This window comes from Hippopotamus amphibius, chromosome 15 (genome assembly GCF_030028045.1).
Source record: "Hippopotamus amphibius kiboko isolate mHipAmp2 chromosome 15, mHipAmp2.hap2, whole genome shotgun sequence".
Lineage (NCBI taxonomy): Eukaryota > Metazoa > Chordata > Mammalia > Artiodactyla > Hippopotamidae > Hippopotamus > Hippopotamus amphibius.
Window position 1 is genome coordinate 60,903,774 of NC_080200.1, and position 22,243 is coordinate 60,926,016.

General features: G+C 41.7%; 1 protein-coding gene across 1 annotated transcript in view; it reads left to right on the plus strand.

Annotated features, from left to right (window-relative positions):
• CTNND2 (catenin delta 2) overlaps positions 1 to 22,243 on the plus strand; it is an 805,106-nt gene that overhangs the window by 395,805 nt on the left and 387,058 nt on the right. Inside the window, exon 7 of the mRNA XM_057710226.1 lies at positions 16,660 to 16,854. Coding sequence (XP_057566209.1) covers positions 16,660 to 16,854 — 195 coding nt within the window. The remainder of the gene's footprint in view (positions 1 to 16,659; positions 16,855 to 22,243) is intronic.

Below are 22,243 nucleotides of genomic sequence, written 5' to 3' on the forward strand. Positions count from 1 at the left end.
CTTACTCCAGGGTGAAGACCACGTGTGGCGTCTTGAAGAAACTGAACAAACTCCTGAGAAAGTTAGACTTCCGTTACGGCTGTTGGTGGCCTGGATGAAGTTCATTTCATAGAGGCTTGTGGAGTGGTGGGCTGGCAGGGGGCTTGGAGCTGCCCCCCACCTTCTTCCTCTGCAGGAAGACTGCCAGCCCAGAGGCCCCACCCTCCTCGGCATAAATTCTAACGGAGGGATGCACAGTGGAGAACACTTCTATTGATGTCGTAGTGGAAGAAGCTGCTGGCGGGTTTCTCTTTCTCAAATATGAGAAATTAGCAAAGATGACTGAGGAATTTGGGTGAATTAGTGGCATAAAGGAAAACAGAAACGTGAACTGTCAGAAGAAACAGATGATTTACAGAAAAGGGGGAGATTAAAAGCTAAAACTTTAAATTCAGTACTGAGAAGGATTTAAGAAGATCTTGTATTTATTAAGTAAGGACTGGGTTGATATGTGAGAGGATCAAAGAACAAGAATATCTTTTTAGGCTGTAAAAATATAACTACCCACATTAAAAATTTGATGGAACGAGTGGGAAATGGTCAAGGAAATCACTGGGAAAGTAGAACATAAAGAGAAAGAGACAGAAAATGAGACTAGCACAGCGAGAGCTGTAAAGGACAAATCCGGGAGATCTGACGTATTACTACAGCCCCAGAAAGAAAATGGAGAAAAGCAAATTATCAATGAAGTAATACAGAAGAATTCCTCAGAGCTAGGGGGCCCTGTGTCTTCATAGGAAATACCCTACACTTGGAATAAAAAAGATTTCAACTTCTGCATCATGAAATTTCACAGCAACCACATAAAAAGACCCTGAAACCTCAGGAGAGGAACAAAACAGATGCCACCTGACTTGCAGTAGTGATACTGGAGGAAAAAAGAACACTCGGGTGATGCTCTCAAAGTTCTGAGGGAAAGTAAGTTTCAACCTAAAATCTATACATAACCAAATTATCCATCATCTATCAAAAGAGTAGCAAGTATTTTCAGACTTGCAAGTGCTCATGAAATCTATCTTCTAGGCACCTTTCCCTAGAAAGTTACCACAATGGCAGGATGTATTCTAGCTAAATAATGGCGTAAGACAAGAGGAAAACATGGTACCCAGGAAAGCAATGTATACTGACCAGAAGGGCAAGGCAGAGAAGTCCCTGGGTGGAGGTGGGGAGGCGGGTGGGGAAGGGGAGACAGCTGGGCAGCAGGAAAGGTGGGACTCAACACGTGAATGTTGACAGTCATGAATGGAATGTGGGGGAAATTCCAGAGGAGGCTGAGTAATTTTAATATTGAAGGACAGAACAAGTAGAAGCATGAGGAAGAGTAATGCATTTACTTGCAGTTGTAGAAGAAATAGTTGTTGCGTTCTGAGTTTCACTAATACAGGAGGCAGTGGTTAACAGCACGGACTGAGGGGCTAGGCAGACGTGGGTGTGTACCTTGATTCCGCCTGCTGCTTCCCGGCTCTGTGACCTTGGAGAGTGGGGTTCAGTTCAGCAAGTCTTTACCGAGCACCTGTTTTGTGCAGGGTGTTCTTCTAGGTGCTTGACACAGACCTGTCAACAGCAGAGGCCAAAGCGCCTGCTCTGTTAGAGGTCTGATACTGACAGGATACTAGCGGTGAGAAGAGCATGGAGAGAAGGACTAAGGGAAGTAGGGATGTCCTAGGGCGGAGTGGCCAGGTTCTCCATGGCCAAGTGTCCACTGAGCAAACATCTGAAGCCAGGAGCCGTCGTGGGTGGATCTGTGGAAGTACGTACCAGGCAGAGGGAACAGCCGGTGCGAGAGCCCTGAGGTGAAATCATGCTTAGTCTGTCTGGGGAACAGAATGGGGTTTCTCTGAGATTGTTTGCATATCCTAGAGTGGGGATAACAATACTGCAACAATTATACAGAGTCATTACAGAGATCATATGAGATTGATATTGTGCCTCTCAGTTGTTTGCATGTTAAAAGGGCCCAATAAATGATAACTGTTGTTACTGTGGGGAATCATGATATCAGCCCAGCTCTACTGGGCGTTCACATCTAAATAAGGTGGAAGTCATGACTCTAGGCATCTCCCTTGGAAAGGAGTAGGAGTGACATCAGTTCAGAAATAACTTGTGATGTCAAGAGCTGTGAGAGAGGACCAAGGGCTCAGGGCATCCCTGAAGGGAGAGGTACATCCAGGTAAGAGGATCAGGAAAGGGTTCTTGAAGGAGGCATCATCTGAGCTTGGGTTTAACAAAATGCGACTTGACAGGTGCAAATAGGAGTAGGGGGTAGAGCTAGGGAGGGAGGGGTTTTGTATCGGTTATGAGTAAGTGTCCAGTGGTCCCTGAGTCCACACGGGTTTAAGGTAGTGCTTAGGGCCGACACTGGGGATGCACATGAGATCAAAGCTGCACATGATTTGAGGTCTGCACTCCTGAGCTGATCTGAGGAGGTCTCACCACATTTGGGAGGCACTTGGGAGCTAGTTATGGTTTCTCTGAATAGAGATTTTTATCCCACTTTGTTTTTTTAAAATAAGGGTCCATGAGATTTTTTGAAAGGGTAAATTAACCAGAACACCTTATAAGCTTCTTTTCACTTGGGGTTAGGACCCCAGGAGTATGGGAATGACTGTGTGAGATGATGGAGATTGGAGGCAAGGTGAGGGTGTGAGGGGTTTGAAGAGGAACTGATTAAAATAAGGACCTGGTGCTGTTCAGTGCAGCCAAAAATAAATAGATGATGATAGATGGATATAGATAGATAGATAGATAGATACATAGATACATAGATACATAGATACATAGATGATAGATAGATAGATAGATAGATAGATAGATAGATAGATAGATAATAGATAGATAAAATAAGGACCTACTATAGAGCACAGGGAACTCTTCTTAATACGCTGTAATGACCTATACAGGAAAAAAATCTAAAAAAGAGTTGATATATGTATATGTATAGCTGGTTCACTTTGCTGTACACTTCAAACTAACACAACATTGTAAATCAACTGTACTCCAATAAAAATTTTTTTAAAAAGGGACAAATTCTCCGGCCCCAGAGATGAGCCAACTCTCAGGACGATTCCCTTTTTCCTCATTGAGGAACAGGCCAGGTAATGTGCAGCCAGAGGTTTCTCTGATCCTGAACTCTGGAAATCCATCTTATTTCTTCAGTGCTCCAGATCCCATGGACGGCTGGCAGAAATAGGAGTCTGCTGGCAAAATGCTTGTATATAATGTTGAATCAGAGAAGGAAGTGGCAGGATGGGAAGAAAGAGAGACAGAGAGACACACACAGCCCTGCCTTTGTTGGTCACCTGGACTGTGGCTTCCTAGGGGTTCCCCAGCACCCAACAATGAGAAAGCCTAGCCTGTATCTGACTTTGTGGTATGAGTTTCTCCCACTCTTCAGGCCCATGCCTCTAAACTTAGAGTCAATGGGACAGCAATGGTGAAATATTCCTGGGTCTCTTGGCAGTACTTACACATTTTAGGTCATAGGTGTGGGTTAATTTGGGCAAACAGGTGTCTGTGTTAGCCACTCTAAGTATCAGCATCAATTTAATGGTCCTAGTTAACCACTGTCTCTGCCTTAATAAAGATAAAGCTTCTCTTAAACATTTTTTATTCTTATCTAAGCAAGAAGGGTTATGGAGAGACCAGCAGTTTAAAACAGCTGTGAAAATAGTCTCCAGTAATTAATAACTCAAAATCTTTCAAAATGGAGCTCATTTGCAGCCAGGCCTGCATCAAAATCCCCCCGCCACAGTATTTCACCAATGTACATTGTAGAAATTTTTAAAGTTTTACTTTATTGTAGTTGATTCACAATGTGTGTGTGACTTTCATTTTGTAATTTTTAAAAATTTGTCATATATTTAGTACATATTACACATAGTATATATGTTATGTATAATATATGTGATTTCAGCCTATTATCTATATCTATATTCTAAATATATGACAAAAATCACTGCACACATCCATGTATATGTATATATACATACACATATATGTATGTGTGTATATATGTATTTTATATATGGATAAAGCTTTGCATTTGCTGTGGAATAACTAAAGTGAAATTCCTAAAATGTCTAAAGGCTGACCTCACGCAGATCTATATGTATTTTTTGTGCTGTGTATTACAAAAGCACTGTCTTTAGATTTTTCTTGTTTCCTGAGGTAAGATTATATTGCTATAAACTTCCCTCTTAGAACTGCTTTTGCTGCATCCCATAGGTTTTGGATTGTTGCACTTTCATTTTCATTTGTCTCTAGGTATTTTCTGATTTCCTCTTTGATTTCTTCAGTAATCCATTGGCTATTTAGTAGCATGTTGTTCAGTTTCCATGTTTCTATTTTTTTACAGGTTTTTTCTTGTAGTTGATTTCTAATCTCATAGCATTGTGGTCTGAAAAGACACTTGATATGATTTCAATTGCCTTAAATTTACCGAGGCTCACTTTGTGGCCCAGATGTGATCAGTCCTGGAGACTATTCCATGTGCACTTAAGAAGCATGTGTATTCTGCTGTTTTTAGATGAAATACTCTATGAAAATCAACTAAGTCCATCAGGTTTAATGTGTCATTTAAGGCCAGTGTTTCTTTATTGATTTTCTGTCTGGATGATCTGTCCATTGATGAAAGTGGGGTATTAAGTCCCCCACTATTTTTGTGTTTCTGTCGATTTTTCCTTTTATGGCTGTTATTATTTGCCTTATATTTTGAGGTGCTCCTATGTTGGGTGCATATATATTTATAATTGTTATATCTTCTTCTTGGATTGATCTCTTGATCATTATGTAGTGTCCTTCCTTGTCTCCTGTAACAGTCTTTATTTTAAAGTCTATTTTGTCTGAAATGAGTATTGCTACTCCAGCTTTCTTTTGATTTCCATTTGCATCAAATACATTTTTCCATCCCTTCATTTTCAGTCTGTGTGTGTCCCTAGGTCTGAAGTGAGTCTCTTGTAGACAGCATATATACAGGTCTTATTTTTGTGTCCATTCGGCGAGTCCATGTCTTTTGGTTAGAGCATTTAATTCGTTTACATTTAAGGTAATTATCAATATATATGTTCTTATGGCCATTTCGTTAATTGTTTCGGATTTGTTTTTGTAGGTGTTTTTTCTTCCTTCCTCTTTTGTTCTCTTCTCTTGTGATTTGATGACTAACTTTAGTGTTGTGTTTGGATTCCTTTTTCTTTTTTGTGTGTGTATCTATTGTAGATGTTTGGTTTGCAATTACCATAAGGTTTTGATATAGCAGTCTGTATATAAACAAGATTGTTTTAACTTGCTAGTCTTTTAATTTCAAATACATTTCCAATATCCTGCATTTGACAAAAGCACTGACTTTGGTACAAAGAAGAAAATATCCTGAATTTTCCTGCATTCAGAAGAGGTGCAGCATTTAAATGCATGGATTTATGGACTCCTAAGGACAGTTGAGCCCCCTGAATATTTCAGAATTCCTTACCATGCTTCATCTAGTATATATTCAACAGGTATCTTCAACTGGCTATTATAAAGCTAGCTAGTTGGTGCAAGTGTTATATCCCATCGATAACTGGAAATCATCCTTAGTACAAAGTGAAGCATGAACACAAAGAAAAACCAGGTTCTCCTCAAAGTGAGTGAAATGTGAAAAAGTTACCAACGGCTAACAGAAAAACTTGGCTCAATGGGTATTAAAAATCTGTAAGGTAAAATGATTGTTCCTGCATCACTGAATTTCCCAGTGCTTTGGAAGGTGGCTTCCTATGTTTTTAGGTGTCAGCTGCAGTATTAACAGAGGCCCAGACCACAATCCATGGAATGTCATAGGCTCACCTGGAGGGCTAGCATCTTCCTTTGTGTAACCCCAGAGATGTAAGCGATCATAAAAACAGACAATGCCTATTCTATGGTATCTGTATGTACTAAGGACCTGCCCAGGAACCCACAGGTAGAGACTTGGCAGCAAAAGGAACCCAAAGAAAACCGTTAATTGTCTTGACCCAGTGGACTTGGGCAGCCTTTCAAATTTCTGTTTGCTTGTAAATATCTTCACACCACTACTTGGTAGCATTGATTTTTCCTGTTTGGCTTCCTGGATGGTGCCTGGGGACATGGGTGCCGTGCTGTTAAAGAGGGGAACCTGTCCTGATCTGGAATGATACCTGCATTACTTGGTATTTCTGGCTTCAACCTTAGCTCTCCTTGATTAGACTGGCGACATATTAAAAGAGTCGTAACCTCCCCTTGGAGATAAGTGCACACACGTGCACTTACACACGCTTTCATTTAGGTCATAAGCACAGCTGGTTAGAATCGGATCATGCCACAGTCCCCTCCCTGGCTGAGCCAGTAGCTGGCTGTGGTTGACATTGCCACAAACAGACCCTTCACCTTGACAGTCTTTTAACATATGTCGTGTTTTTTTTGCACTGGAAGAGTCAATAAGAAATTCCTGTACTGGAAAAGCACCGGTAACATCACGGTTGTACCATAGCAATTGGTGGTTTAGTAGTAACTTCTTTGGATAAAGTAACAAACAAAAAATGGTTGGGAGAATTATAACTATATATCGGTCTCATCAGTCGTGCATTTATTAGGGAATTAATGTTTTAATATAACTGGTATTCAAATAGTAATTATTCATGTATAATTCAGTGACTAATTGGATTCTAAAACACACACATGCACATATTAAAGCTTTTAACCAGAAAGAATCAAGGAGGAATTTTAGTCCTCGAAACTGTTTATTACACAGCATAATTCCTCTCCTCTCAAACTCTTTTTTTATATGCCAAGTATTATGTTGAGTAAAGTAAAACTTTAATGAAGTGTTGATATACAGAAATTATAAAATGTAAATATAAGGAATGACTATTCTATGAAACAGTTTATTTGCCATTTCCGCCCCCCCTAAATTATGTTGAGAGTTAATGGTGTCTTTTTCTTCTGGAATTATCACTAAGGCCATTCGGTGGGTATTGGTGAAGCATAGAAAGTGGTAGAAGAATGATACAGGGAGAAAACCTTTGAAGTTTGAGTTTTAGTAGCTAAATATCTATTTTTTGAAAAGGAATTTGTGCATCTGTCTATGATATACTCTGAGTAAAAGACCTCTGTTTAAGATACGGAGATGCAGAACATCTTAGTTCAGATATTTTTCAAAATATTTAAAGCAATTTATGAAGAAAATTGTATACCTAAGCCCACTTTTGTCCAGTACAACCCTTCGCCTTATTCATACATTGAGAATTTTGCCTGTGCCCTTTGCTGGGCAAAAACCACATGCACACAAATGAACTCTGAGCTGTAGTCCCCACAGCAGTCAGCTCTTTGGAAAGCAGAATGAAGACTTCCCGTCCCTTGCAGCCTAAGTCTGTCTTTGCATCTTGATACAACAAAAAAGATGGGTCAGGGGCACCTTGTTCTGGATTCTTTTCTTGGAAAGATTCATAATTGTCCCTAGCGATTGGGTCTGGAAGCCAGACTCCAGATGTACTGTCGGGGCATTGCACTGATGGGGTATTGAGAAGCAACTATGGAGAGATCACATGACACTCGTTGAGTTTATCCACCTCGTTGATAAAAAAGAGTGCCTGTGTGGATATGAGACTGTCTCCAGGGCTCCAGAAGGATGCCAAAGTTGAAAACCTCTAGCAACCAAGATATACATCCATAGCTCAGTCAGTACATCCTGGCTTCTCAAAGGGTGGTCTATGGACCAGCAACCCCAAAATTGCCCAAGAACTTGTTAAAAATTTCTTCCCCAAACCTACTGAGTCAGAACCTGAATGTTAATCAAGGGACTCTATGCCCGTGACATTTTAAGAAATAGTGGAACACAAAGCTAATCCACTCAGCTACTCTCTACCTACCCCGAGATGAGAAACCAAAAACAGACGAGTGCCAAATCACCGCTGTGTATCTTGTGTGTTTCACTAGTACTAGTATCCTCTTAGACAAGTGGTTTCCGCAGGCTCTTTACTTGGAGCTGTGTGTGAGTTGTGACACCATCCACTTCAATGTGGACGTGGAGCCACACAAACCTGGACTGAAAATAAAAATGGAAATGGTCCATCTTAAGAATTCAAAGATGTCAGACTCCACATTACTCATGCTTCATTACCCCAGTCTCATTACTTTACACATGCCTGCCTGGCACGGAAGGAATTGAGTAAAATTAGGAGTCTGTTTCTAACAGCTTGGGAAGAAATGCTTGTGGTTAGAGAGGAAAGACAAGACCAAGGGTCATGTGCTGTTATAGGGGATAAGATGACAGGGGTACATTACACACTACTATATATAAAATAGATAATCAACAAGGACCTACTGTATACCACAGGGAACTCTACTCAACATTCTGTAATAACCTATATGGGAAAAGAATCTGAAGAAGAATGGATGTATGTATATGTATAACTGAATCACTTTGCTGTACACCTGAAACTAACACAACATTGTAAATCAACTATACTCCAATATAAAATAAAAATTAAATTAAAAAAAAAAAGATCACAGGGGCGTACTTACTGCCGCATCCTGACCAGTGATTTTGGCCTTTAACTTATTCTCACTGGGAAATATTTGAGTCCCAATAGATGATAGTATTCATTTGGTAAAAGGTGAGGTGAGGTCTTATAATTACAATAGGTTGTATTGGAAACTTTATCAAGAAAGTTACAGGAGCAAATGCTTCTACGTTCTGTACCTTGTCAGGGACTGTATGAGTGTTCAAGTTCTTCATGATAGCAGCAATGCTATATCATGTTAGCACAATATATGAAAATCTAGAATTTATGAAGATCATGAAACAGAAGGGCAGTTTTTGCTTTCTAAAACAGACTTATCATTGAATCATTTTATATCATCAGATGGCCTGTTACACTGAAGTTACCAGGCTTCAATGCAATTTTATCATTGAACACAAATGAATTAATAATCTCCCTTCCAAACATCAATCTGAAATATGGCTTGTAGCCTATAGTATAGGAAATGTGTCCATGTATTTTAATATTTATAGCAATGTAAGATGTCAGACTAATTCAATGAATGATGATCATTTGCAAATGAAATTTAGTGCATGGACTTGACAAGATATACAGGAAGTATTTGGGGGTCTTTTAAATACTGAAATTAATTTGTGAATTGGCATAGGAGTAGGAAGTAGATTTTGGATTTTGGATTTGCATCAAAAGCAAAAATCAAGAATAAGACAAGTAAGTCTTTATTGTGGCGAGCATTTCTTACATCTAAGGTGTAATATTTGCATCTCTCCGCAATTCACGTAGCACCCATTTATAATATTATAAACTTAACCAAAATTATGTGACCTATTGTATTTCTGCAAGTGCTTATTTGCTGAGGGTCATTTTTCCCCCGGTAGTTTAAGGATAACAGATATCAAGCCAGACTTTTTAAGAAGCTCAAAGTCCACAAAATAACTAGTTCAAAGCCATAAACTCTCACAGAGGGAAGGCATCCTGCCTGCACAGGCCTTGCTACTTGGCCACGTCGCTTAGAGATGCCAATGTATCTGCGGGAAACATACCCTGAAATCAGAGCATTCAGCGAGGAAAAGGAGTGGTGGGGATTTGCAAGGGGAAATCTGCTTTTATTCCAGGCTCCACACATCTCTATAAAAGTCCTATTTTCCCCTTTAAAGATGTGGTTTCAGTAATAAATAGCGATGCATGAAATGATTGCATGCACAATTTTTTTAAAAACCTGAATTCTTAGATTTTACTTTGGACTTTACTTCATAGCACAAGAAGGTTATATATAGCTCTTCTTGTTCTTCATTTTTAAATTGGTGTATGGTTGCTTTACAATGTTGTGTTAGTTTCTGCTGTACAACGAAGTGAATCAGCTATGTGTATACACATATCCCCTCTCTCGGACCTCCTTCCCACTCCCTGCCATCCAAGTCACCACAGAGCACTGAGCTGAAGTCCCTGTGCTATACAGCAGGTTCCCACTAGCTGTCTGTTTTACATGTGGTGGTGTATTTATGTCAAACCTAATGTCCCAATTCATCCCACCTCCCCTTAGCCCCCACCCCCCCCACCATGTCCACATGTCCATTCTCTGCATCTGTGTCTCTATTCCTGCCCTGCAGATAGGTTCATCTGTACCATTTTTCTAGATTCCACATGTATGTGTTAATATAGCTCTTCTTCTGAAGACAGCTCTTTATCTCAGAAATGAAAGCACTCCGCTCTGCCACCTGCTCACAAACTCATCAAGTCAGCTTGCTCTGGTCCACTGACCGATATGTCATTTAGGTCCTTCTTTTCCTCCTTCCAGTGCTTTGCAAATGAGCACGTGAAACTGCCTCCCAGATGTGAAGAGAACACATCAATGGCAGTTTGCCCTTCAGAACCTAATACTGATAAAAGTGAAAACATGCAAACATTTGTTTCTTTGCAAAAGCAAGTGAATTCACATTGAATTAGAGAGCCGGAAATCGTATAGCATAGAAATCAGAGAATGTGAATGGGTCCCCATAAAAACCCAGAATGAATTTGTTTCATTCTGTTTAGTAAAGTAATTGGCATAATGTGGTAGTAAATGCTATTATTTGAAGAAAGCAAGAAATGGTAAATTGAGGGTTGTAACACATTAGAGATTGACTTCCTTCTTTCGGCTGTGTCTGTCTCCTCTCTCTGCTGTACCTGGGACAGGGATGCTGTCAGGATGATTCCTGCAGGAGGATGAGGGGGCACGGGGTGCCCATGGAACGCACATTGCCACTCCCTGACCGGACAGACCGAGTTAACATCTTTTGGGGGTTATGTTCAGGAACCAGCATTTCAAAGAGTCTCGCAGATGATTCTGCGAGGAATAGATGAAGATTTGAGAGCTAATCGTAGTCTAAGGCATGAAACTTCAAATGCAAATATATATATGTATGTATATGTATTTGAGCTGACTTTGGTCATGCAGTTTTCATGAGTTTATGCGTGATCTCCTGTTGAATATTTCAAATCCTTTTGCTGAAAATACAGTTACTGTGTGAAATTTTAAGTTAAAAAATATCTGTTCAATTTTTATAAACATTTATGGTATAAACTTATAAAGAGTTCATATACTAACTGGCATTTCTTTTATAAAACGATATGGATTAAATAGATCATAAAATCACTCCTGTAAGTACTCTGAATTGGCTTTCCTACACAGGGCCTTTGCTCTCACTGCTGATCTTCTCCGAGAAACACATGGACCTTCCTCCAGCACATTTCCCTTAAGAAGTTTTCTGCTGAAATGTTAGATCCTCAAGAAAAAAAACCTTTCTTGACCACCCTACCAAAACGGTATACCCTCCAACACTGTCTACTCTCCCCATCCTACTTTATTTTCCTTCAGGACCTTTGTCTCTAAATGTGATGACTGACTTATTTTCAAGGCCAGGAACCTTGTCTGTCTTAAACATCATGGTGTCCAAAACTCCTAGAAGTTGCTCACTCAGGAAGTGTGTGTTGAATGAGTGGATATATCAATCAATGTGGATTAACTGGCACATGTAAACACTCTATGTAAAATCGAACAAGTAGAAATTTATTTGCAAGTCAGTCTAAAAATAAGTGTTTTCTATTGCTAGTCAAATGGAACAGAGCCTATTGGATTCTTTGACCCAAGGAAAATGTGGGGTGAAGGCATGAGACAAGCAAGGCAGCGAGGATACTTTACCCTTTTGGCTTTGTAATTATTTTCCACGTCAAGAAATGCCTGCGAGTCTGTTGCTGGCTTCCTCCTGGATCAGCAGATGTTTGTTACCTTCGTTTTGCAGGTTTAATTTATGCCACATCCCTTTCTAAAAAGGATTCTACCTTCTCTTGGTCATTTCAATATTTCTTTCCCTTTGAACTGCATTCATCCCTTCATTCTTTGCAATTATCCATTAAAAAGCAACACTAACTTTTTAAGAAAAAACAAAACCATAAGATTTGCATTTTCCAATAGTATTTCACAAAACTATCAAAGTTTTTTTCCATGTATAATATTTCAAAATTAAATCTCTTAGGTTGTTTTTGATATTTTGGTAGTTTGAGTTATAGCATTTGATTTTTTTGTTGAATCAAAGGTGTATTTTCATGAGATAAAATAACATCTTGATTCTAAGATCGGATGACACGAGTACCTGTTTTTACGCTGCTCCATCAATTGCAGAGCCCTTCACACTGGATCTCTCTCACCTTGATCTTCCCACAATGCCTTCTGTACACATGCATGTATTATTACCTGTATTTTTATGCTTCAGGAAACCAGGGCTCAGAGAGGTTCAGTGACTCGCCTTGATTTGCCCAGCTGGTTAAACGCAGATCTAGGGCCCAAATCATGTCTTCCTATTTCAGGTTGTTTGGGCAAAACTGACACAAAAAAGAGCAGTAGCATTCCTGCCATAGATGCTATTTGTGTTTACTTCAGACTGTTGGACATTGTCCATCTGAGCTCCTGAGGGCCCCTTTTATGTGCAGAATTCACAGGGGGCTGTGCTTTCAAGCTTCTGTGTAGGAGTCGCTTGTGTGAATGGTGGTGCTGGAGTGAAGGTGCCTACCAGGCAGCAGAGGATGTCCCAGGTCTAGGGCCACTCCACTCTCCAGGGTCCAGTCTGCCCTCTGAGCCCTGAAGCCCATCTGTTACCCAATGCAAGTTCCTCTGTGCCCAATGCACAGTGAAGCCAAACAAACCCAAACATCCACATTAGGAGCAGAGAAAGCTTTATTGCAGGGCCAAGCAAGGAGAATGGGTGGCTTGTGATCAAAATAACCTGAACTCCCCAAAGGGCTTCAGCAAAGCATTTTTAAAAGCCAGGTGGTGGAGGGGGTCACAGTGTATGTGATCAGCTTTGCACAAGCTGATCAGTATGTACACTGCTGATTAGTTGATGGTGAGGTAACAGGGTGATTAATATTATCAGTCCTTAGGTGCCTGTAGGTCTGGGGGCTCATGGTCGTCAGGCAGTTAATTTCTTCCATTTGGTGGTAATTTTAGCATCTGTAAAACAACTCAGAAAGTGTTCATCAGATACTGTTATCAAGGTACTTCAGAGAGGAGCTACAGCAGGAGACATGGGGGAGGGTACCTGTCCCAGGAAGACCCCATAGCGTCCTGCTCTGTTACACATCTCTGCCACAGAACTGAACCTTTCCTCTTCCTTCCCACCACCAGCAGCACAGCCAAGTGGCCAAGAGTGACCTGCATCCCTTCAAGTCAGCCATAGTGGCAGTGAGCTGGTGACTGAGGTCCTAGGACAGATGGTGGTGCTTGTGCAGCAACTGTCTCAAGCCTGTTCCTGCATCAGTTTGCAGCTTCTTCCCAGTCCTCCAGGGCTCCTGGACCTGCAGGAGGGCCTGGCCTGCACAGAGCACCCATGCAGTTGTTACAATGCCCTCCAGTCCTCCTGGGTCACAACCTCTCTTAGCCAGTATGCTGAACCCTCATGTTTCAGATGTGAGTCTTCAAACTCATTGATTTCAGAAACATAAACTATATGAAAATTGCCAGGGCCTGGGCTCTCTAGACCCAAACTTCATGTTGTAAAGAGGAGAGGTTAACATGGGATGCTATAAGCATTGTGGTAGGAATTGGTCATTAAGTGCCTTCTGGCCATACAGGTGTTATGCTTGCGTGACCTACGTCTGCAATGGTGGGAGACAACCTGATGCAGTTGGTCTGGTCCATAGGGTCTGCTTTCCCTTTTCTCTTTGGCCCATCCGTGTTTCCACTGCTCTTTGTCACACTGCAGTTCTGAGCCTTCAGCCTGGTCAAGGTGAGGTCTCAGAATTGTTCTCCACTAACATAATTGGGCTTGACATCTGTGACATTTTAACAAAGTCAGAGTTTCTCCAGCATTTTTTCTTGTTACGTAAACATTGTTCCAGTGTCTGGCAAAGATGCAGATGTTTACTAGTGGTGTTTTGAGTCCAGTGTTATGCTGAGGACTCACTGTCAAACAGACGATGGTGGGAAAAGGAAGTTCCTGCTAAAGAAAAGTGTGTTTTCTTTGAATCAGCAAATATATACACCATCTCATGAAATTTTGGAGCATAGTCCCAGAGGAGGTGATGTGAGAATTTTTTTCTTGAAATTGCCCCAGATAAAACAGGCCTTGTTAGTATGGGTCTGATATGTTCTTTCTTGAGCAAGAGAGTTAGTTGCACCTTTAGCCTTTAATTCCTTGCCCCTCTTTTTTTCCTAGTTCTCTCTCTCTTGCCAGTAAATGTGCCCACCCACCCACAAGCAACTAAAACCTGATCACAGTGGATAAAAGAAGAGTAAACAATGCTCGGTTTGAAATGTCTTATCTCAGTGCTATGCACAGTGCTTAAATATGCAAAGGTATTTTGCACAAATATCTCCACAGGGAAATACTATGAACTTAAAGTTCTATCTAGAGCATGCTAATAAAAGAAGTATAGTATACTATTCAAATATTTAATAATTGTACTCTTGCATTTTTCATAATACCAGCACAGGGAAATTCTGATATCCACAGAAGTAGACCTTACCTTAAGACTCTGCCTCCTTGCCGAGGACCCTTAGTCATTAATATCTGATTTATGATGCTAATAAAAATTTCCTAATGCCCAGTAAATGCTTATAAGAAGAGGATTTTCACACATACCCTCAGCTCATGCCACCACTTAAAAGATGAGCAGGTCCTTTTACTGTTCATCATTGGATATTTTTAGCTGCTTAGAATCAAGGAATGGTGATAAAGTTACAACTCTAAATCTACCAGGGATGGATAACTTTTATTTAACTATACGACATTTGGATATCATGACTGTTTCCTTGTTTTTCACACTTGTAAGTCCTTGGCAATATTATCAAAACCTTCAGAAGTAGGAAGAACTGACAGCAGGAACTCAAGGCATATCATACTTAAATAGATTCCTGGAAAATGTGCGCGTGAGATAATATTCAGTGTGATGTTGGCATTTGACAAATCAGATGCAATGAACCTAATTATGCAAAACAGTTATTTTGAATCTATCACTCATCTGAACGCTCTCTAAATCAGAATTTATTTAATTACTAGCAAAGGGAAAGCTAAGGAACTTGCCTACTTTATCCCCTTGCCTTTCCTCAAAACACTGAGTGATTGTTATCAAGATTGAATTCGTAGAAGTCTCAGCACTGCCCCAGTCCTTCGGAATTGCTCTGTTTTCTGTTGATATAAATGTAAAGCAGCCTGTGTAAAATATACCAGTAAAACATTTATCTGTCGGGAATTTCAAAACTTTTGAATGGCTTTGTCCTCAGATACGCTAGACAAGAATATTAAAATCTTTGAGGCTAGATCATTCTGAAGAAACAGCCCAATCATTGAGCATTGAAGCTGTTGGCTTTAGAAGTGGCTACCGGCGAAGGCCGTGGACCAGCAGGACAGAGGGAGCACTGTCCACAAACATTTCCAAAATCAAGGAATTCCAACTCTCTCTTACTTTAAGCTGGAATGGAGGGCTCCCAGTTGGGACTGTTCAAAGGCAGTTGACAGTTAACTCCTAGCATGCCATGTGGGTTATTAGCTTTGGAGATTTAGCTGAAGGGTCTTTGCTAAAATCATCTGTAGCCTCATTTGGGTTTTGCATGTGTCCCATACTCACCATCCTTAGATAACCATCTCTCCTTCATGTCCCTTCACTGTCCCTAGATGTCCTCCATCCCAACTGTACCCGTGGAGATGATTCTCCTGGCATGTCTACTACTGTGATTCTGGCTTTCCCTTGGACGAAATATTCACTCTCAATCAACATCTTCTTTTTCGTGTGTCAATTCAAGTTCTTCGCCCTCATCAGACTCTGTTTCCTCTTATGCAGAGATTCCCTGGTCCACAGCATTGCTTCAAAGCCATACCTCCTCCTGTATAGTGCAAAAAAAAAAAAAAAAAAAAAGACACAAATAAGGATTTAGAAATAGTACTAGGCGAATGATATGCAGACTCAGCTTATAATATAAATTAAACCAGTTTGTGACAACCATTTGTACCATTTCAGGGGAAGGTAGACTAAATGCAGACCCTTTAATTTGGAGGCTAAGAGTCAAGGAAGATGTAACCTGAAAGCCTGTTTTATTAAAAACTGCTTCTCTGAGGGATTTAGGCTGTTGTAAGTCCGAACAGGTTGGTTCATTCACTGTCCGGGGAAAAACTGCTGATGAGGATAGATTCTGGTCCACTTTTCAAGAACAACATCAAGATGGTTTACCATCGTGGCTTATTCATTTCTTCATCATTTTAAATAAGAATCCCTGTTGTAAAATTTCAGGGGCAAGGACTATGGGCTACTAAGAGCTTTTTCGCGTTGACTTCAGTCTGCCTGATTTCTTTAGTGAGGAAACCTGCTACATCCGTCAGGCTGAGAAAAATGCTGTTTCACTGGCCCTGTTCAGTGTGGATCTATCTCAGAATCATTATCACCCTTATACAGAGATCACGTTTGGGAGCAAAGCAAGGCAGCTGGGTGAGGCCGATAAGCTGATTACCTTGACCTCTTGCTGCCACTGCACGCCATTCATTTGATTTTCTGTAGATTTCAGCGTGTCTGGCCGCCCCCCAAGTTCAGATAGGTCTTTGATAAAACAAGTTCTGTCTGAATGTTGGTTGGGTCTCACTGTCTCCTTGTCCGTTCCTTTCAGCTGGGTCCCGGGCCTCATACAGCAGCCAGCACGGCCACCTGGGCCCGGAGCTGCGGGCCCTGCAGTCCCCGGAGCACCACATAGACCCCATCTATGAAGACCGGGTCTATCAGAAGCCCCCCATGAGGAGTCTCAGCCAGAGCCAGGGGGACCCTCTGCCGCCAGCACACACGGGCACCTACCGCACGAGCACAGGTGTGTACTCAGGGCCCCCGGGGGGCCCTATCCGCAGAGGCAGGGCCTGTCCCCAGAGTGGGGGGGCTGTTCACAGTGGGGTGGCCTGTCCGCGGTCGGGGGGGGCATCTGTCCACAGAGTGGGGAGCTGTCCACAGAGGGATGGTCTGTCCACAGAGGGATGGCCTGTCTGCGGTGGGATAGGCCTGCTTTGAAGCTTAAATAACATTCCCTCGTGAAAGGGGTGTGTGTGTGTGTGTGTGTGTGTGTGTGTATCCATGTCCTCTCTCCCCGGAAGCATTATGATATGACCTGCTTCTCTCATTAATGTCTGTGGTGATGGTAAAAACCAAACATGACTCCAGTTTAGCTCCCTGAGTAGATTGTAAATGAAGGAAGTCCAGTGGGGGCTGTCAGCTTATTTTGTCACCCAGACAGATCGAAGGAAGCAGTACTTATTTTTTGCACATCAACATTAACATATATAACGACTGTGACAACTTTAAGAAAGCACAGGCACTGTACAGGACACACAAAGGCATATGCCTAATGCCAGTAAGTGTTTTCTTAATGACACAATCTACCTGTTTGGCAAGCTTGGGAGAAGAAAAACAACATATTTACTAAAAATGTAGCATATTTTGTAAGGCCAACTGAGAATTTATTTCATACACACTATTAGGTTGAAATTGTTACTTAAAAGTTGGTTATTGGCAGTCACATAAGGTTCAGTCCACTGTATAGCTCTCCTGGATTAAATATATATTTTGAATTGAACACAACCACAGGCCATGTGAAGAAGGACAAGTGTTTTCCAGAACATGAAGCCATTTACAAAATAACTGGTCAGATGTCGTGATTAAATGTGCTAGAGCACACTTATCTTAACTCTAAAATCAGTATAATTAAGAAGATATTAAGAATTGCACTGAGTCTAAAGCCTCCCATGGCTAAGTAAACGCAGAGAATATTATGCTGCTGGTTTGCAGACAGTCGAGCTCTTTCCTTCATTTCTAATGATACGCGTTATCCTGGGCAGGGGCCGAGGCGTGGGGATACTGAAGCTCTGGTCCAGGCCTTGGCACCAGGCTCTGCAGCTTCAGACTATTGTAACTTCCAGTTCCCAAGCAGTAGATCATAGCAATTTTGTTAAACTGCATTATGATACTAAATGATATGTTTTGAAATCTGGGCAAGCTAAGTTGCTTTTATAGCTGATTACTGACACTTACATTTCACTATTTCACTGCATCATAGGAAGAAAGGCACAGACTACTCCTTTATTTTACTCTTGACATTGTAAATGCCATCCAGGGTTAATAATACCCATCTTAGTTTAGATAGAAAGAATCCCCACTTATTGTCAGAGTTTCTCTCACCTTCAGCCTGCTAAATCTACTCCAGTCTGAGGCTGGGCTGCTTTAGCACTTAGCTTGTTGCATATGATTAACTGGGGTAATTTTATTACCACCCACCCCTTATAAAAGATGAGAAGACAGTAATCTTGGTGACATTCAATATCTAATTTGAAGACAAACTGACAACAAAAGGGATTATGTTGATTCTCTGTTGCATATTCATAGGCTCTTAGAATCGGCTCCTGTTGATAAACCGGGGGAGCTAATGAAAAATTAGCTACAATAGGAAAAACTCGTTCATTCATCAATCGCAAATTAAGGACAGGGAATGAGGGTCACACTTAAAAACAAAACAAACAGTGACGACAATAAACCTAGTGTCATCTCGAAGCCAGAACTTGGCAAACTATGGCTCGGGGGCTACAGCCAGCCGCTCACCTGGTTCAGAAGCGCTCGTGAGTTAAAAATGACTATTGCACTTTTAAATGGTTTGCAATCAAAAGATGGGTAATATTTTGTGATACGGAAAAATCACATGAAGTCCAAATTTCAAAGTCCAGAAATAGTGCTGGGAAGACAGCCGCACCCATTTGTCTCCAGATCATCTGTAGTTGCTGTCACCCTGCAGCGGCCCCGTTGCATGGTTGTGACGGAGACCGTAAGGCTGGTCAAGCTGAGAAGACTCACTCTCTGGCCCTTTACAGATGAAGTTTACGGCTCTAGGCCTTCAGTGGAGAAGCAGGCTGGGTGAATGAACGAGTGTCTTCCTCCTGTCTCTCCTCTGAGGGAAGGCAGTGGTGTCCTCTGAGCGCTTCAGGAGGGACAGTCTGTTTGTCCAGGCCTCTCCCAGTAACAGTCATCTCTGTCCTGGCTGAGATCTGCTCAGGTGTGCCACCCAGATGCCCATGACCCCGTTCGTGCCCACATCTTTGAATGTGAGGCACTTGTGAGGAAATATGCTGATTTACACAACACTGTGGAACTTTCCAGAAGTGCATGGGTGGTGTCCTGGGGACAGGTGAGGAGAAGTCACCTCCCCAGCTCCTAAGCATAAAGCCACAAGCCCTGTCTCCCTCCCCCCTGCTCAGGTTACTCCTTATTTCTCCACTGAATTCAAGTCCTTACCCTTTCCCAGCTAACCCCGCAACTCCAGGAACTGTTTCTGTCAGAACCTGCATGTTTGAGAAAATGCCTTTAATACAGGTAGATATCTCTCACTGATAAATTACATCCATATTATACAATAGTGTTAAATTACATCTAGTAAAGTCAAGATTAAACTTTAATGAAGAAACATTTTAAGATTGTGTTCCCAGGAATTTCCTGGCATCCCAGTGGTTAGGACTCTCAGCTCTCACTGCTGGGGGTCCAGGTTCGATCCCTGATCAGGGAACTAAGATCCCACAAGTTGTGCGGTGCAGCCAAAAAAATTAAAAATGAAGTTTAAAAAAAAGATAGCTTTTCCACATCCAGAGGATCATTTTTCACATCCTCTGTGCTGTACATACCCCACACTTAGTGCTGCCACTGGTACAGACCTTTAAGAAGCTTCCAGAGTCAGAGCAAATACCCTCATTCCTTGGGAGAAGAGGACAGGTCCTTACAAGGCTTGTTAGACCTGAAGTGTTCAGGGGCCACTGGTTTTTGGCTCAGATTGGTGGCCAAGGTGACTCTCCAGGCTTACCTCTCTGCTGTGAAGTAAGGCCACTGGCTTGGGGTCCCTTAGTTCCATTCCTAAAGCATCTCCAGAGGATACTTTGGGGAGAGTGGGGCAGGGAGTTGAAGGCTGCTTGCTCCTCTTCAGGGAGTCACCACTTGGAAATGAAATCAAGTGTACTGGCCTAAACAATTCCAGAATTACTAGATGGTACCGTAGCATAAGACGGGGGAGACAGGCTGGCAAAGTGTATAGCCTGTTGCCACTTTCAGGGATGATTCTAAATGCTTTGAAGATATTTACTAATCTTCAGCACCACCCTATGAAGGAGGTGCTACTGTGATGCTCACTTTACAGATCAGAATACTGAGGCACAGAGATGCTGAGTAATCTGCCCAAGGTCACACAGGTTGTACGGAGCCAGTGTTTAAACCTTCACACGCAGGCAGTCTTGCCCTGGGACTAGGCTCTTAACAGTCATCTTGGTTGATGCTGCATTTGTAAAAATCATCTTTCAAATAAAGAAAAAAAAGAAAAATACACACACACACACACACACACACACACACACACGCATTTTCATCTAGCAAGCATCAGGGTTTCCTGTATCCTGTTAATCAGGTAATATCTGTGGAAGGCAAACCACTTGCTCTATGGGCTCCAGATCCAAAGAAGCTTATTGGGATGGACACATAAACACTATTGATACTATGTATGAAGTAGATCACTAGTGAGAACCTACAGCACAGGGAACTCTGCTCAATGCTCTGCCGTCACCTAAATGGGAAGGAAATCCAAAAACGAGGGAATATATATATATACATGTAGCTGATTCACTTTGCTGTACAGTAGAAACTAACACAACATTGTAATGCAGCTATACTCCAATAAAAATTAAAAAAAAAAAACCTTTTATATTATTTAAAAAAAAAAGACGCTTAAACTGACTCGTCCTCACGCATGCTTAGTTTAGTTTCAGAGAAGGACCTGAAATATGAAAAAATAACTGGTAACGGAAGCTAATATATTAAAGGCTTAATAAATATCTCAGACACAACTGAAGACAAAGTATTAATAAAAGCACCAAAAAAAAAAAAAAAGAACATACTCAAAATTTAGCAACCAGGATCATTACAAAAGAGAAAAGGACATCCCTCAACTCGTGACACTGAACTCAGAGGCTCAAAAATAACTCCTTTGAATGGTCAACCATTCAAATCAGTTCCTTGGATGTCTGACTCAGATTTGGCACAAATTCAACTAAATTGTAATAATTTTACTTACTAATATATATATTTTCCTCTCACAGGAAAAACTGGAAAAAAAAGTCCTATCGTCTTTATATGATTGCAAAATTAAAATGGCCTTATCTGGTAAAAAAAAAAAAAAAAGGCACAAAACAATACGTACTGTCTTCTCTTTCCTAGAGAACATGGAACTCAAGATTGCACTATACAGGATCTCTGGCCCCCTCCCAGGACGTCCTTTAGTTTCTCAGCAGAGAGTGGGGCTGTGGGACGGTGCCCACCCTGGGTCCCTCAGTGCTGCATCTCTGCTCCCACCTGGCTCGGGTTCCCGCCCGTTATCTCCTGTGGCCACCCTGCTCTCCCATCCGTGGGCCTCCCTTACTCCAAACACCACTAAGGCCACCCCGACTTATAGATTGTGCCAGAGCTGAGAGATACACCGAGATGACTATACAGAGAAGAGCAGGAGACAACTGTAATCCTCGAAGATGAGACAGGTTAAAGCTCCCTAAACCTCCCACCAAAGGCGATTTCTCTGTTAGCTTCTTTCTCTGTTAGCTTCTCCCCTACAACCACCCTACCGCCATCTTTTTTCCATCCCTCCTTCTTGGCTGCCATAGTTACCCTCTCACCCCTGTTACTTTATTATGAAAACTAAATTCAATCCCAGACACCGACTAAGACAAGGACTGCAGTCTACCTTTGGGTGTTCCAAAAGGTCCCCAAGGCTCTCCCTAACCATAATGTCAGAGCCTTGCGCACGTGCATTTGTATACATTTGTGTGTGCGTTAGAGAATCAGGGTTGGCAAATCCCACTTCTTGCTTCTCTTCTGCTCCAGACTGGTGGGTGGTGAAACCTACGACAGGGTCCACAACTCACACACAGAAATCAATCAGATTTTATTCAGCTGAGCCAACACTCTGTGGGCCCTGACTGTGCCAGGGAGCATGGTCTGAAGAGGATCTTCTGCCCGAACCCCAGATCTAGCTCAGACCCTTCCTGCTCAGGCACCCCAGCCTGTGCTGGACAATGTCAACTGAAAAAAAAAAAATGCACAGCATGAGAGTTGTGAGTTAAGTTTTATTTGGGGCAAAAGGAGGACTACATCCTGGGAGATAGCATTTCAGATAGCTCTGAGAAACTGCT